Source organism: Anomaloglossus baeobatrachus, chromosome 4 (genome assembly GCF_048569485.1).
Source record: "Anomaloglossus baeobatrachus isolate aAnoBae1 chromosome 4, aAnoBae1.hap1, whole genome shotgun sequence".
Lineage (NCBI taxonomy): Eukaryota > Metazoa > Chordata > Amphibia > Anura > Aromobatidae > Anomaloglossus > Anomaloglossus baeobatrachus.
In genome coordinates, this window is record NC_134356.1 from 374,840,227 (window position 1) to 374,855,595 (window position 15,369).

At 50.6% G+C, this 15,369-nt stretch overlaps 1 protein-coding gene across 1 annotated transcript in view; it reads left to right on the plus strand.

The window, feature by feature from the left end:
- Positions 1-12,819: 12,819 nt before the first annotated feature.
- Positions 12,820-15,369, plus strand: part of PTPN12 (protein tyrosine phosphatase non-receptor type 12) — a 101,153-nt gene continuing 98,603 nt past the window's right edge. Inside the window, exon 1 of the mRNA XM_075342576.1 lies at positions 12,820-13,133. Within this exon, the coding sequence (XP_075198691.1) occupies positions 13,035-13,133 (99 nt within the window). The 5' untranslated portion in view covers positions 12,820-13,034. The remainder of the gene's footprint in view (positions 13,134-15,369) is intronic.

Below are 15,369 nucleotides of genomic sequence, written 5' to 3' on the forward strand. Positions count from 1 at the left end.
ACATCCATCACGACGATTGGTCCACGCTCCTTCCTTGGGCTGAATTCTCCCATAACCATCACGTCAGTGAGTCCACCACCAGCTCTCCCTTCCGTGTCATTTACGGACTTCAGCCTTCCGTCCCATTACCTGTATCCTCTACCTCGGATGTTCTTGCTGCTGATACCTTAGTCCGTGATTTCTCAACTATTTGGAACTCTGTCAAAGCGTCCCTTGGACGCGCTTCCCTGCGGATGAAGAGACACGCGGACAAGAGGTGTCTGGATCCTCCGTGTTTCTCTTCAGGTGATCTGGTCTGGCTTGCTTCCAAATATGTCCGATTGAAGCTACCGTCGTACAAGTTGGGTCCTCGATACATCGGGCCATTTAAAGTCATCGGCAAGATCAATGAGGTCTCCTACAAGCTACCCAACTCCTTCCACGTCTCCCTGCTCAAGCCGGTTGTCCTTGGTCCTTTCTCCGCTGATGCCAGTTCTGCTCCTCCTCCTATTGCTGATGATGACATCTATGCGGTAAGGGATATCGTGGCCATGAAAACCGTACGAGGCCGACAGTTCTTCCTGGTGGACTGGGCAGGGTATGGTCCTGAGGCTAGGTCCTGGGAACCCCGGGAGAATGTGGGTACTCCTCTGATACGTGCCTTCCTGTCCCGGTTGCGGGGAGGGGGGCGTGGGGGGGGTACTGTCACGCTCCCCGGGTCCCCTGCCTTGCTTCCCGGCTCCCCTGCCTCGCTCCCCGGCTCACCTGCCACGCTCCCCGGCTTCCCTGCCTCGCTCCCCGGCTCCTCTATCAGGCGTCCCCCCCTCCACAGCCTCCAGCCCCCATCACCTGCGCTCCCCAGGCGGCTCGGTCCCCGCTCCCGGCGCCCGTCGGCAGCTCTGCTCCAGGCCGGCTCCCCTGCCTCCTGTTCACCACTCCCTGCCCTGGCTTCTGGCACCCGGGCCTCGCGCATGCGCATTAGGGCGCGCGCGCGGTCATTGACCCTTTCTTAAAGGGCCAGTGTCCTCCAACAGGATATTGAAGGATCAGGTACTGGGTATATAGGGGGATCCTTTCCAAGTGGGCGGGGCCTGTTCTTCGTGTTTTCTAAGCTAGGAGTCAGGTCTCCTTGTGTCTGTGATATACTCACCTATCTCTCTCGTAGAGCCGATCCTGCCTCGCCAACCGGTCCTGACGATACCCGAACCCCGAACGGTGACAGCCTGCCATCCCGTCAGCTCCTGCCATCTCCGATCCCTGTGGTGACCCGTCTTCTCGCTCCATTGGTTCCGGACTCTGCCTGACGACATCTCGGCCTCCGAACCTGAGCTCCGTCACCCGGACTACCATCAGAGACCCCGTGGTCCCAGGGACTTCTTTACTCCACTCCTCTAAACGGACTGTCCCGCTAGTGCCCCGGCTACCGGGCACCTTGCCCTCGGTGAGGTGTTCAGCCCAGTGGATCCACCTCCTGGGTCTGCCCGTCCACCTGGCCCTAACACGTGCAGTCCTGTTTGCTGAGCTTGCTGCTGCTCAGTGTTTCACTATTTCTTCTGTGGCAGGGAGGGGAGTGTGTGAGAGTTCACTGAAAACTATGGCTGCCGCTGGAAGCAGTTCAGTCCCCCTCCCTGTCTCCTTCTGGATGTTAGTGCCCGATATTTAACCCCTCTCTTACCAGATCCCGGGTGCTTTCCGTTTGCAGTGGCACAGCTGCAGGGGGAGCAGGGAGGATGGGCAGCGTTCCTCTGTGCAGCACAGCCCACAGCCTGCAGCCTGGTGCTTTGTGTCAGAGCACTCCTTTCTTTGTGGTGCAGCATACACCTTTCACCTCCGGAGTATCAGGAGAGCCGGGCCTGATGTGCGCCCCTTGTCCTGGCCTTATCCCTGCAGCCTTGAGATGTTAGGATGGGCCTGGATAACGTTTTTGGCCTAGGCTGCTGCACGAGCTCATGATAAAAGCAGCTACCTCGTAGCTCCGCCTCCCGGAAGTCGGGGACGATTCTTTTATGTAGTTCGGTCCTCAGTTGCTTTTAAAGTACAGTACAGACCAAAAGTTTGGACACACCTTCTCATTCAAAGAGTTTTCTTTATTTTCATGACTCTGAAAATTGTAGATTCACATTGAAGGCATCAAAACTATGAATTAATTAAGTGGGATTTCTTGCCTTATAAATGGGGTTGGGATCATCAGTTGTGTTGTGCAGAAGTCTGGTGGATACACAGCTGATAGTCCTACTGAATAGACTGTTAGAATTTGTATTATGGCAAGAAAAAAGCAGCTAAGTAAAGAAAAACGAGTGGCCATCATTACTTTAAGAAATGAAGGTCAGTCAGTCCGAAAAATTGGGAAAACTTTGAAAGTGTCCCCAAGTGCAATGGCAAAAACCATCAAACGCTACCAAGAAACTGGCTCACATGAGGACCGCCCCAGGAAAGGAAGACCAAGAGTCACCTCTGCTGCGGAGCATAAGTTTATTCGAGTCACCAGCCTCAGAAATCGCAGGTTAACAGCAGCTCAAATTAGAGACCAGGTCAGTGCCACACAGAGTTCTAGCAGCAGACACATCTCTAGAACAACTATTAAGAGGAGACTTTGTGCAGCAGGCCTTCATGGTAAAATATCTGCTAGGAAACCACTGCTAAGGACAGACAACAAGCAGAAGAGACTTGTTTAGGCTAAATAACACAAGGAATGGACATTAGACCAGTGGAAATCTGTGCTTTAATCTGATGAGTCCAAATTTGAGATCTTTGGTTCCAACCACCGTGTCTTTGTGTGACGCAGAAAAGGTGAATGGATGGACTCTACATGCCTGGTTCCCACCATGAAGCATGGAGGAGGAGGTGTGATGGTGTCGGGTTGCTTTGCTAGTGACACTGTTGGGGATTTATTCAAAATTGAAGGCATACTGAACCAGCATGGCTACCACAGCATCTTGCAGCGGCATGCTATTCCATCCGGTTTGGGGTTAGTTGGACCATAATTTATTTTTCAACAGGACAATGACCCCAAAGACACCTCCAGGCTGTGTAAGGGCCATTTGACTAAGGAGGAGAGTGATGGGGTGCTACGCCAGATGACCTGGCCCCCACAGTCACCAGACCTGAAGCCAATCAAGATGGTTTTGGGTGAGCGGGACCGCAATTTTCTCAGTAACAAGCTGGTAGTTTCCGAACTTTTTTTTTATGGTAAATATATATAATTACTTCTTTGTTATGGTAACTTAAATATATGACAAAATTATGGTCTGCGTTGGGGCTATGTATTAGGTTGGTAGAGATGTTTTTTATTTATATACAAGAGTTGAGAAGTAGAAAGAACCATCCTGTTGTATAGCAATTCAGCCAGGTTCCTCAGGGTAATCGATCAAAGTAAGAATACTTGACATGTTTAACAAGTGGCTTGTTCTGTAACCATCCTGAAGAAAGGCTTAATAATTGTTAAAAAGAACAAACATATGCAATTCTTCTATGTAAAAATGACTAGCTGTCCATAGGTTCAGTTTTTTCAGCATCTTTCAATTGCTTCAGGTTTTCAAAGATATCAAGTTTTTGCTTGAAAAAAATGCTAGCGGTTTCTTCATTGCTGAATGGAGTTAAAAAAACAAACGGAAAATACGAGTAAAAATATGCCTTAAAAATCCTGCAAAAGAATGTGCTCCTTTACTGGAGTATCTAGCTTTGTTCCAATAGAATACCAAGTGCATGGTGAATCCCCGGATGATCCTGGAAGGTTGAAACACGTCAGAAGGCACTTGGAGTGTGAAAAGGGACAGCTATAGACAGGATAAGTTGTGGACTGTCCTTGTAAGGATGGGCGCTATGGGGTATATAGGGCTAGTTATACCCTGACAGGCATAAATCGTGCCCACTCCTGGCCCCTCCTCAGAAGTGCTGGTCATTTCAGGACATTGGATCTATGATGCCCACATACTGGTGAGATCGCTCTATATCTGGTGAGTCTATGTTTTGTGTCTGTTCATTACAGACTATAGACACTGTGGCTTAGTCTTACATTTGTCAGGTTTTGCTGCCGTTTATTGCTTTCTGGCATTCCTGATTCATAGTGCACCTATTCTTTGGTAAATTATTCTTGGATTATGGTTTATGTGCAGGGTTATTTATAGCCTGCGTAATCATATATTCTTGCTAGTGGTACCATTTCACCCAGGCCACCCTAAGAGATATGTGTTGGTGACCCGTGGGTACCCTGACATGGCAGCTTCTGTTTCCACAAATATGGCTTAGTTTTAATAGTATGTTTGTGCCGCCCCGTGCTCGGCTGCAACCGAGCCGCTCGGATCCGGGCTTGCTGGTGGGTGGCTCGAGCGTTTCCGGACCTGGGGGCCCCTGTGGTCACTCCGATCTAAAAGGGGGGTTGGCAGTTTTGGGACATAGGTGTACGGCCGGAGCCGTGTTTTAAGTTTGTGACGCCACCCACGGGATGTGGTGAAGGTGGACACCACCACTGCAGTTACGGGGCACCCGGGAAACATGGTATGCAGCAAGTTGTTAACCCCTCCGTGGGCAGGGATGGTGGCCCCGGGACCCGTTGGGGGTGCTTTGGCGGTGCAGGGAGATGGGCGACCGGAGGGCACTGGTGTACTCACTATTAGAATGAAACACTTGAGTCTCTGGTAAACCAAGATGATGGTGGTCGGTGCACGCAGCCGGCTGCAGTTGGGATCCCCCACCCGGTTGGTGGTCTCTGCTTTTCTCCTGCACCTGTTTAAATTGTTGGGCTGCCTGCGCTTGCAGCGTCAGGAGTCCGCTCCCCGGCTTGTGGATGTCGGGAGAGCCCGTTTGCCCGCAGACGCTGGCCCGTGGGATCTTTGAGCCTTGGCAGTGGCTTTCTATCCCCCTCATTGGGCTGTTGTCTTCTATGAGGGACTTTGAGTGGAAAAGGGCCTAAAGTCCAGACCGCAATCAGTTAATTAACTCAGTCCAGTAGTTTCTAGACCTCGTTTCAGGGTCTGAGTACCCCCTCTTGTGCTCCGGTTTCCCGGGTCGGTACCGGCGGGCCACTACCCTGTCTTGGTCCACCACGGTTCCACCGAGCCATCTTCCCGGCTCCTGCAGGCAAAGGCCTCCGTATGCCTCCTAGCCAAAGGCACCAGGGCTCCAACAATGGCACCTGTCAGTTTGTCACAGGCCTGACCTACAGGCCTGACCTCCACTTCTGCTCAACACTAAAAACTAACTGAAAACTGTGTTTTCTGCCTCAGGCTCTCTGAACTCCTCGGTGGGCGTGGCAAACCGTCTGGCTCTGCCCCTGGTGTGTCCATCCAGCCCTAAGGGAGGTGACTAGGGTTTTATGTGGTTGGCTGGTGTTACCTAGTGAGGGGACTGGTGTTATGCGGGGCTCTATCTGTGACTACCTGGCTTGTCCAGGGCGTCACATGTTCACTGTTTGTGGGGGTGGGGCACATACAGATCATTTTATGTTCAATCTATTTTTATTGTAAAACATGTCATATCATACATATAAAGCATATAAAACAGGATATCCAACATGGCAATTACTGTTAGTTGTATAGTAAAGAGGTCAAAATTTCAAAATTTAACCAAGTAATGTGTGATATTCAGCAAAAATCATATCAAATTAGATTCACATCAGTAACACAGGAAAAAAAAACAACCTTATTATATCTATAAAACAATTGCAGTTATTTTATGGAATATTTGGTTGTTAAATAACAAGAAAGGGATTCCAAGGACTACCGGTATATAGGCAAAAATCAAATCCAACATACTATATACCCCTATAGTCTCCAGGTACTAAGTTGATCTAATGGATAATGTTATTTCTTTGGAATCCAGAAATTTTTGAGAGATTAGCAAAAGATATGTAAAGAATAAAAAAAATCATAGATAAGAGACCTAGAGAGAAAAGAGAAGAACAATAAAGATAAAAAAAAAGAAAATAAATAAGTAAATAAATAAAAAATAGACAGCAGTGTGAGTTAGCTAAGTAGACGAAGGGAAAACACACAAGGAAAGGGGGTGGAGGTTTGGTTAGGGGGTCCTCTAGCGTCTGAGAATCAGGTATACTACATTCCATCCTGTTCATCTCTATCCATGCTTTACCTCACCAACCTAATAAACAGTCAGGGCTCCATTAAAACAATTTATGGAAGTCTGAAGAATCTTTAAATAGGATCCACTCACCCCAGGTCCTGCAAAATTTGTCGCTAGTACCAGCAATGTCGGCAGAGAGCTCCTCCATCCTACATATGTACGTTTGCCATTTAAGAATACCCCTCTGAGATAGGATGGATCGTAGAGGACTTCCAATACCTAGGCAAGGCCAGGCAAAAGCGGAGTATGTCTCTTTTATGATAAGTGATCGAGTGTGGTAACATGGAGAGGTTAACTTTCTTGGGGCAGTTCTCCACTGTTTTCCCAGTAATAAGCTGATAATTGGCAAGGACCTTTCCCCAAAAGTGTTTTAGGCTATGTGCGCACTTTGCGTTGAGCTAGTTGCAGTTCTAAACGCATCCTCTGGCAGAAATGGTCTTTGTCAAATTTGGTTTTGACCACAAAAATGCTATAAATACGCTTGCGTTTTAGACGCGTTTTTACCGCGATTTACTTGCTTTTTCACTGCTTAAAGTCAGATGCGTTTTGACTACAAATACAATGCTAAATAAAGTTTAAACATACAAACACTATGAAAACAAAGGAAAAAATGATAACAAATATCAATATTAAAATCATACAATGGCTTATTTTATTAAAATGATAACTTTGTGCAAATATTTATGCATAAAATTACATTTATTTAATGATTATCATACATTTAATTGTCGGACTATGTGTGTGTGTGTAAAGGGACATATGATGCCATTAATATTTTGTCAAAAACGCATGCAATTAATTGGTCCAAAATGCATGTTTTCTGCATCAAAAAAGCATGTAAAACGCTAGAATTTTGAAGTAGATTGCATTTTGCAAATTCTCATTGACTCCAATGTTAGCAAAACGCTGCCAAAATGGCAAAAACAATTGACATGCTGCTTCTTTAAACGCTGAGTTTTTGCCAAAATTTCTGCAACTAAAACGCTGCGTTTTTAACAGCATTGTGCGCACAAGAAAACCCTATTTCCCATAGACTTTAGTTGAAAATCAAAACGCATGCATTTTGGCATTAAAACGCTGCAATTCAAAACGCTGCGGAAACGCAGGTAAAAACGCTAAGTGCGCACAGATCCTTATTCCGCCACACTCCCACCAGATATGCGTCATTGTACCGACGTCTCGCCCACATCTCCAACACAACTCAGACACCGAAGGAAATCTGGCATGTAATTTAGACGGAAACTGGTACCATTGTATCAAAATTTTCAAATTCTTCTCCCCTGCAGAGCACGCGACTGACAGTTTATGGGTAAATAAGAAACATTTCCTCCACTCATCGGATGCATACAGATCATTTTATACAGAATATTAACTAATATATTACAAGTTAAGTTTTATATTCACCTAGGGGCTATTTGATATACGGTGCTAACATGCTAATGAATATGCAGCGCCAGAGGAGATTTCACTCACCTCTCCGCCGCCATCACTGCTTGACGCTGGATTTCGGCTCAGTGCTCATGACCCGGAGTTTGGGTCATGCGCATTATGAAGCCGGGTGTACGCGTACTGGCTTCAAACTGAAGTAGTGCACATGACCGAACCTCCGGGATCATGCGCACTGAGCTGAAATCCAGCGTCAAGCAGTGATGGCGGCGGAGAGGTGAGTGAGATCATCCTCTGATGCTGTGCATTCATTAGCATGTCAGCATGCCCACAGGGGTGTACTAACATGCTAATAGGGTGACTACCAAGGGAAGCAACGCCCTTGGGTACTAGTACCCTCGCTCATTAGTATATGATATAAGATCATTAGAAATACTTTTTCTAAAGATCCCTTTATCTATGCTAATTTATACAGGGACGGTTAGGCAGGGAATAGCAATATGCACCCAGAACTGCTCGTGATTGTGGGTGCATATTGCACCTGACAGGTTCCCTTTAACAGCTAGGACAGCTAGGGCTGCTGGATGCATGTATGAAGGTTGCTGGCTTGATTCTAGTGGGGCAAAGTTAAAAAAAATGAAGTATATATATATATATATATATATATATATATATTTTTTTTTTTTTTCCATTTCTTTATACAGTATATTTATAGCAACAAAATAATCTGACTTCTTCCTTCACTTACATGGCGATGCAGTATATATCTACAGCTCTGGCAAAAATTAAGAGACCACTGCAAAATTGTCAGTTTTTCTCTTTATAGGTATATTTTTGAGTAAAATGTAAATTGTTATTTTATTCTACAAACTACTGACAACGTCTCTGAATATCCAAGCAATACATTTTGTATTTATTTTGTGAAAATGAGAAATGGTCAAAATAACAAAAAAATGCATTGCTTTCAGACACCTCAAATAATGCAAAGAAAATAAGTTTATAATTATTTAGAAACAACAATACTAATAATGTTTTACCTCAGAAATCAATATTTTGTGGAACAACCATGATTTTTAATCACAGCTTTCATGTGTCTTGGCATGCTTTCCATCAGACTTTCACACTGCTTTAGGCCTCTGCCACACTCACGTGAAAATCATGCACCTGTCGAGAGACACGTATTTCCCCTGCGTGTTGCGTGCAGGTAAGTACGTGTCTCTGGTACGTGCGGGCCACGTGTGTTCTACGTGTGCTATCCGCGATAGCACACGTAGAACCGGTAATTTGCATACTCACGTGGTCCTTCTTGCTGTCCGTGGTGCTGATCTTCGGCTCCAGCCCTCCCGTCTCCCCGCTGCTGCTGCTGCCGGCCGCAGTGAAGTGAATATTAAATGAGAATAATGAGCGGCGGTCGGTAGAAAGTGACAGCAGCGGCAGAGACAGGAGGGCTGGAGAAGGTGAGTTAAGGTTTTGTTTTTTTTTCTCTGACACGTGTGTTTTCTCCGGCGCGTGTCACACGGGACCGCATCCACACTACACCCGTGTGGTACGGGTGCGGGCCGTGTGACACCCGTGCTGCCGGAGAAAACACTGACATGTCAGCGTGTTGAAAAACGCACACACGTACAAACGCACACGGACACACGTTCCGTGTGGTTTTACGTGTGTGTGCCTGCTACAATAGGGTGATAATGGAGAGTAGTAGAATTGGGTTTTAACACCGCGCCAATGACCGCTATGGACGTCTGTAAGATTAATGTTACTTTTTATTTCATTTACAGGTCAACGCGTTTCTGGAGTCTCTGCTCCCTTCCTCAGGACATGCAGGAAAAAAGTACATCAAATCGTGATTTGATGTACTTTTTTCCTGCATGTCCTGAGGAAGGGAGCAGAGACTCCAGAAACGCGTTGACCTGTAAATGAAATAAAAAGTAACATTAATCTTACAGACGTCCATAGCGGTCATTGGCGCGGTGTTAAAACCCAATTCTACTACTCTCCATTATCAGCCATCCTGGGTGCTGCTGCCGTAGCCTGGATTATCATGCGAGCATAGTAGTTGTGACTTTCACAATTCAATTCGGTGAGTGCATTTGCTCTTGTTTCACCCCATATTACTCGGGTACAACCCTATTGCGCTTTTTTTCTCCACAGTATTCACTTCTGCTACAATAGGGTAGCATTGCTGAACGTGTCTCCGTACCGCCGGTACGTGCAAAAAATGGCAAACACGTACCGGCGGCACGGATGTGTGTCGCAGGCCCTAGGGTGACCTTATGCCATTCCTGGCGCAAAATGTAAGCAGTTCTTCTTTGTTTTATTTTTTTTAATCAGATCATTTTTATTGAACACAATACAATCAGTACAGAGAGGATACATTCTGTTGTTCTTTGTTTTATGGCTTGTGACTATCCATCTTCCTCTTGATTACATTCCAGAGATTTTCAATGGGGTTCAGGTCTGGAGATTGGGCGGGCCATGACAGAGTTTTGATGTGGTGGTCCTTCATCAACACATTGATTGACCTAGCTGTGTGGCATGGCGCATTGTCCTGCTGGAAAAAACAGTCCTCAGAGTTGGGGAACATTGCCTGAGCATAAGGAAGCAACTGTTTTCCAGGATAAGCTTGTATGCGGCTTGATTCATACGTCCTTCGCAAAGTTTAATCTGCCCAATTTCTAGAGTAAGGTAATCGTCTCTGATGAGTCTAATTTTCAGCTTTGCCTAACACCTGGTCGTCTAATGGTTAGACGGAGACCTGGAGAGGCATACAAGCCACAGTGTCTTGCACCCACTGTGAAATTTGGTGGAGGATTGGTGATCTGGGGATGCTTCAGCAAGGCTGGAATTGGGCAGATTAATCTTTGCGAATTCATATGAATCAAGCCGCATACAAGGTTATCCTGGAAAAACAGTTGCTTCCTTCTGCTCAGGCAATGTTTCCCAACTCTGAGGACTGGTTATTCCAGCAGGACAATGCGCCATGCCACACAGCTAGGTCAATCAAAATGTGGATGAAGGATCTCTACATCAAAACCCTGTCATGGCCAGCCCAATCTCCAGACCTGAACCCCATTGAAAACCTCTGGAATGCAATCAAGAGGAAGATGGATAGTCACAACCAATCAAACAAAGAAGAACTGCTAAACTTTTTGCACCAGGAGTGGCATAAGGTCACCCAAAATCAAATCTTTATTTTTAGATAGCGCTAACATATTCCGCAGTGCTTTACATACATCAGGAACACTGTCCCCATTGGGGCTCACAATCTAAAGTCCCTATCTGTATGTCTTTGGAGTGTGGTAGGAAATCCACGCAAACACGGGGAGAACATACAAACTCCTTGCAGACGGTGTCCTTGGTGGGATTTGAACCAAGGACCCCAGCGCTGCAAGAGTGCAGTGCTAACCACTGAGCCACCGTGCTGCCCTAAATGATTATGAACTTGTTTTCTTTGCATTATTTGAGGTGTGTGAAAGCAATGCATTTTTTGTTATTTTGACCATTTCAAATTTTCAGAAAATAAATACAAAATGTATTGCTTGGCAATTTGGAGACATGTTGCCAGTAGTTTATAGAATAAAAGAACAATTTACATTTTACTCAAAGATATACCTAGAAAGAGAAATCAGAAAACTGACAATTTGCAGTGGTCTCTTCATTTTTGCCAGAGCTGTATCTTATTTCTATGTAGCCGAATAACCTGCTTCTGGCTGCTCTCCCTGCATTACAGGTCAAGATTACCAAATCCTCCTCTGTTTCACAGTATAGGCATAACCTATCTTGTCTTTACCAGGAAACCAGAGCAAATGAGAATTAAATTTATGCACTGGACTGAGGGCAGGAGCTGGGACAAGCGCAATCAACAGCGGGACCGCAGGAGGGAGCCCTCAAATCGAGCAGTTTCGCTGAATGCCCTTACCTCCTGGGCCCCTGTGTGGCTGCAACAATGATATGTCCGCCCCTGAAGTTCACAGGAAGTCACAGACTGACTTCCTGTCACTACATAAGAGCCTGATCCTGACTGGTAGTCAGTCTGGTGATTATGTGACTTAGGCCCCTTTCACACATCAATTTTTTGCCATCAGTCACAATCTGTTGAATTTTGAAAAAAACGGATCCGGCGACTGATGCCGGTGGATCCGTTTTTTTCTCATAGACTTGTAGTAGCGACAGATTGCGACGGATGGCCTCACGTTTCATCCGTCGAAAATTGTTTGTCCGTCGGAAGAAGGCAACGGACAAAGTAACATTTTTTTGTCTACGTCGAAAAATGGAACAGTGACAGATTCGTCGCCGTCCGTTGTTTTGTAGAATGGAAGGCTATAAGCGCAGGATCTGTCGTAATCCGTCAACTGATGGAAACCGGTGACGGATTCAGCTTTTTTTTAACTGAGCATGCTCAGATGTGGTGTAAAAACACTGTTGGGCTGGAACAACTGATGCGACGGATCTGTTTTTTTGACGGATCCGTCGCATGAGTTTTTCCACAATCTGTGACGGATCCGTCGCATGAGTTTTTCCACAATCTGTGACGGATCCGTCGATCCATTGAGCCAACGGATTGTGACTGATGGCAAAAAACTAATGTATAAAAGGGGGCTTAAAGGGGTTGTCCTTTTTGATAAATTTCTTGTTTCCTTGTACAGTTTAAGCTACAAAAAGCAACCTGCGCTGTACTCACTCTCCCTGGATCCAGAACTGAGTCTCCGGCGCTGCCCCCAGCGTGTGTTATTGTCTGCAGCGCTGCAGCCGATCGGTGAGCTTAGCGGTGCTACCCGTGTGGAGGGAACACCCCGCTCACACAGATTAACGGCTCTTGACATGATGTCTGCACTGCATACAATAGCAGACACCATGAGCAGCAGCGGTGGCTCAGTACAGGACCCAGGGAGGGTGAGTAAAGCACAGGGCACAGAATTTTTCTTAAAGGGGACAACCCCTTTAACAGTCTATAATGAAGGATAGGGATATATGATGTAGTGAGTTGGGGGACAGCAATTCCTGATCAGAGCCAGCATGTGATGCACGGAGGCTGCAGCACAGGTGCTGAGAGGGCTAAAATTCACAGAGGATTCGGTGTCTTGCCACACCAGATGTTTATCAGGCAAACAAAGAGTTAATGTACAAAGGTGACGATGACGCTACGTTCCACGCCTCCCGCATCATATCCTTCCCCACAGCCTATTGGCTGCGGCAGTCTCTGGCCACACCCCCGCTTCCCCTCCTCTTCCCCGCCCTAAGATGGCTGATCGCTCAACCGCCCATTGAGATTGTGATGGGAACAAGGGTTGGGTTTCCACGCCCATTTTTCTGTATGATCCACCAACCAATCGGATTTCAGAAGGAGAGTCTCCCCGGCCAATCGGCAGCGCGCTGGGGCAGGGTCCCGGTGTTGCGTGTTCCGGTGCATCCTCAGAGTGTGTCGGTGCTGGGAGGTGGTGGGGCTCTGGGCAGGGACTGCTTCCCCTCCTGCGGCTGATGACAAGGAAGGGGCAGCTCCGCATGGCGAGGGGCTCGGACTGAGCGGCCGTGCCCACCCTGACAGACACCCAGGAGCCTGTGACTGGCAGAGTGGAGACGGAGCCAGCATGGACCAAGTGGAAATCCTGCGGACCTTCATTCAGAAAGTGCAGGCGATGAACAGCAAGGACCAGAACGGGGAGGACAACTTCGCCTGCGACTTCATGGTAAGAGCGGCTGACGTGGGCATGAGAGTGCCCACTCCTCGTGGACGGCCGGTCGTGGGGCGATTTCCCAGGCGGATCCTCCTCCTCTCCCCTCCTTCCTTCCTGATCACTTCATGGATTACTGCCTGCAGCTTTATGGGGAGGGAGGATTTCATCAGCGCTTCCTGCACGAGCTGCGCCTACTGCTCCATCACTGCGCCAATTACTACAGGCAGGAAGTGCCGGATCGATGGCTGGGCAGATGTGGCTGCGGCGTCATTGTCAGTGACCCACCCGAGCCTCTACTGCGGCCACTGTGCCAGGCTGTGTGCCCCCCGCTCTGGCCATTGTGCCAGGCTGTGTGCCCCCCCCGCTCTGGCCACTGTGCCAGGCTGTGTGCCCCCCCCGCTCTGGCCACTGTGCCAGGCTGTGTGCCCCCCCCGCTCTGGCCACTGTGCCAGGCTGTGTGCCCCCCCCGCTCTGGCCACTGTGCCAGGCTGTGTGCCCCCCCCCCGCTCTGGCCACTGTGCCAGGCTGTGTGCCCCCCCCCGCTCTGGCCACTGTGCCAGGCTGTGTGCCCCCCCCCGCTCTGGCCACTGTGCCAGGCTGTGTGCCCCCCCCGCTCTGGCCACTGTGCCAGGCTGTGTGCCCCCCCCGCTCTGGCCACTGTGCCAGGCTGTGTGCCCCCCCCGCTCTGGCCACTGTGCCAGGCTGTGTGCCCCCCCCGCTCTGGCCACTGTGCCAGGCTGTGTGCCCCCCCCGCTCTGGCCACTGTGCCAGGCTGTGTGCCCCCCCCGCTCTGGCCACTGTGCCAGGCTGTGTGCCCCCCCCGCTCTGGCCACTGTGCCAGGCTGTGTGCCCCCCCCGCTCTGGCCACTGTGCCAGGCTGTGTGCCCCCCCCGCTCTGGCCACTGTGCCAGGCTGTGTGCCCCCCCCCGCTCTGGCCACTGTGCCAGGCTGTGTGCCCCCCCCCGCTCTGGCCACTGTGCCAGGCTGTGTGCCCCCCCCGCTCTGGCCACTGTGCCAGGCTGTGTGCCCCCCCCGCTCTGGCCACTGTGCCAGGCTGTGTGCCCCCCCCCGCTCTGGCCACTGTGCCAGGCTGTGTGCCCCCCCCGCTCTGGCCACTGTGCCAGGCTGTGTGCCCCCCCCGCTCTGGCCACTGTGCCAGGCTGTGTGCCCCCCCCGCTCTGGCCACTGTGCCAGGCTGTGTACCCCCCCCGCTCTGGCCACTGTGCCAGGCTGTGTGCCCCCCCCCCGCTCTGGCCACTGTGCCAGGCTGTGTGCCCCCCCCGCTCTGGCCACTGTGCCAGGCTGTGTGCCCCCCCCGCTCTGGCCACTGTGCCAGGCTGTGTGCCCCCCCCGCTCTGGCCACTGTGCCAGGCTGTGTGCCCCCCCCCCGCTCTGGCCACTGTGCCAGGCTGTGTGCCCCCCCCCCGCTCTGGCCACTGTGCCAGGCTGTGTGCCCCCCCCCGCTCTGGCCACTGTGCCAGGCTGTGTGCCCCCCCCCCGCTCTGGCCACTGTGCCAGGCTGTGTGCCCCCCCCCCGCTCTGGCCACTGTGCCAGGCTGTGCCCCCCCCCCGCTCTGGCCACTGTGCCAGGCTGTGTGCCCCCCCCGCTCTGGCCACTGTGCCAGGCTGTGTGCCCCCCCCGCTCTGGCCACTGTGCCAGGCTGTGTGCCCCCCCCGGCTCTGGCCACTGTGCCAGGCTGTGTGCCCCCCCCGCTCTGGCCACTGTGCCAGGCTGTGTGCCCCCCCGCTCTGGCCACTGTGCCAGGCTGTGTGCCCCCCCCCCCCTCTGGCCACTGTGCCAGGCTGTGTGCCCCCCCCGCTCTGGCCACTGTGCCAGGCTGTGTGCCCCCCCCGCTCTGGCCACTGTGCCAGGCTGTGTGCCCCCCCCCGCTCTGGCCACTGTGCCAGGCTGTGTGCCCCCCCCCGCTCTGGCCACTGTGCCAGGCTGTGTGCCCCCCCCCGCTCTGGCCACTGTGCCAGGCTGTGTGCCCCCCCCGCTCTGGCCACTGTGCCAGGCTGTGTGCCCCCCCCCGCTCTGGCCACTGTGCCAGGCTGTGTGCCCCCCCCCGCTCTGGCCACTGTGCCAGGCTGTGTGCCCCCCCCGCTCTGGCCACTGTGCCAGGCTGTGTGCCCCCCCCCGCTCTGGCCACTGTGCCAAGGCTGTGTGCCCCCCCCGCTCTGGCCACTGTGCCAGGCTGTGTGCCCCCCCCCGCTCTGGCCACTGTGCCAGGCTGTGTGCCCCCCCCGC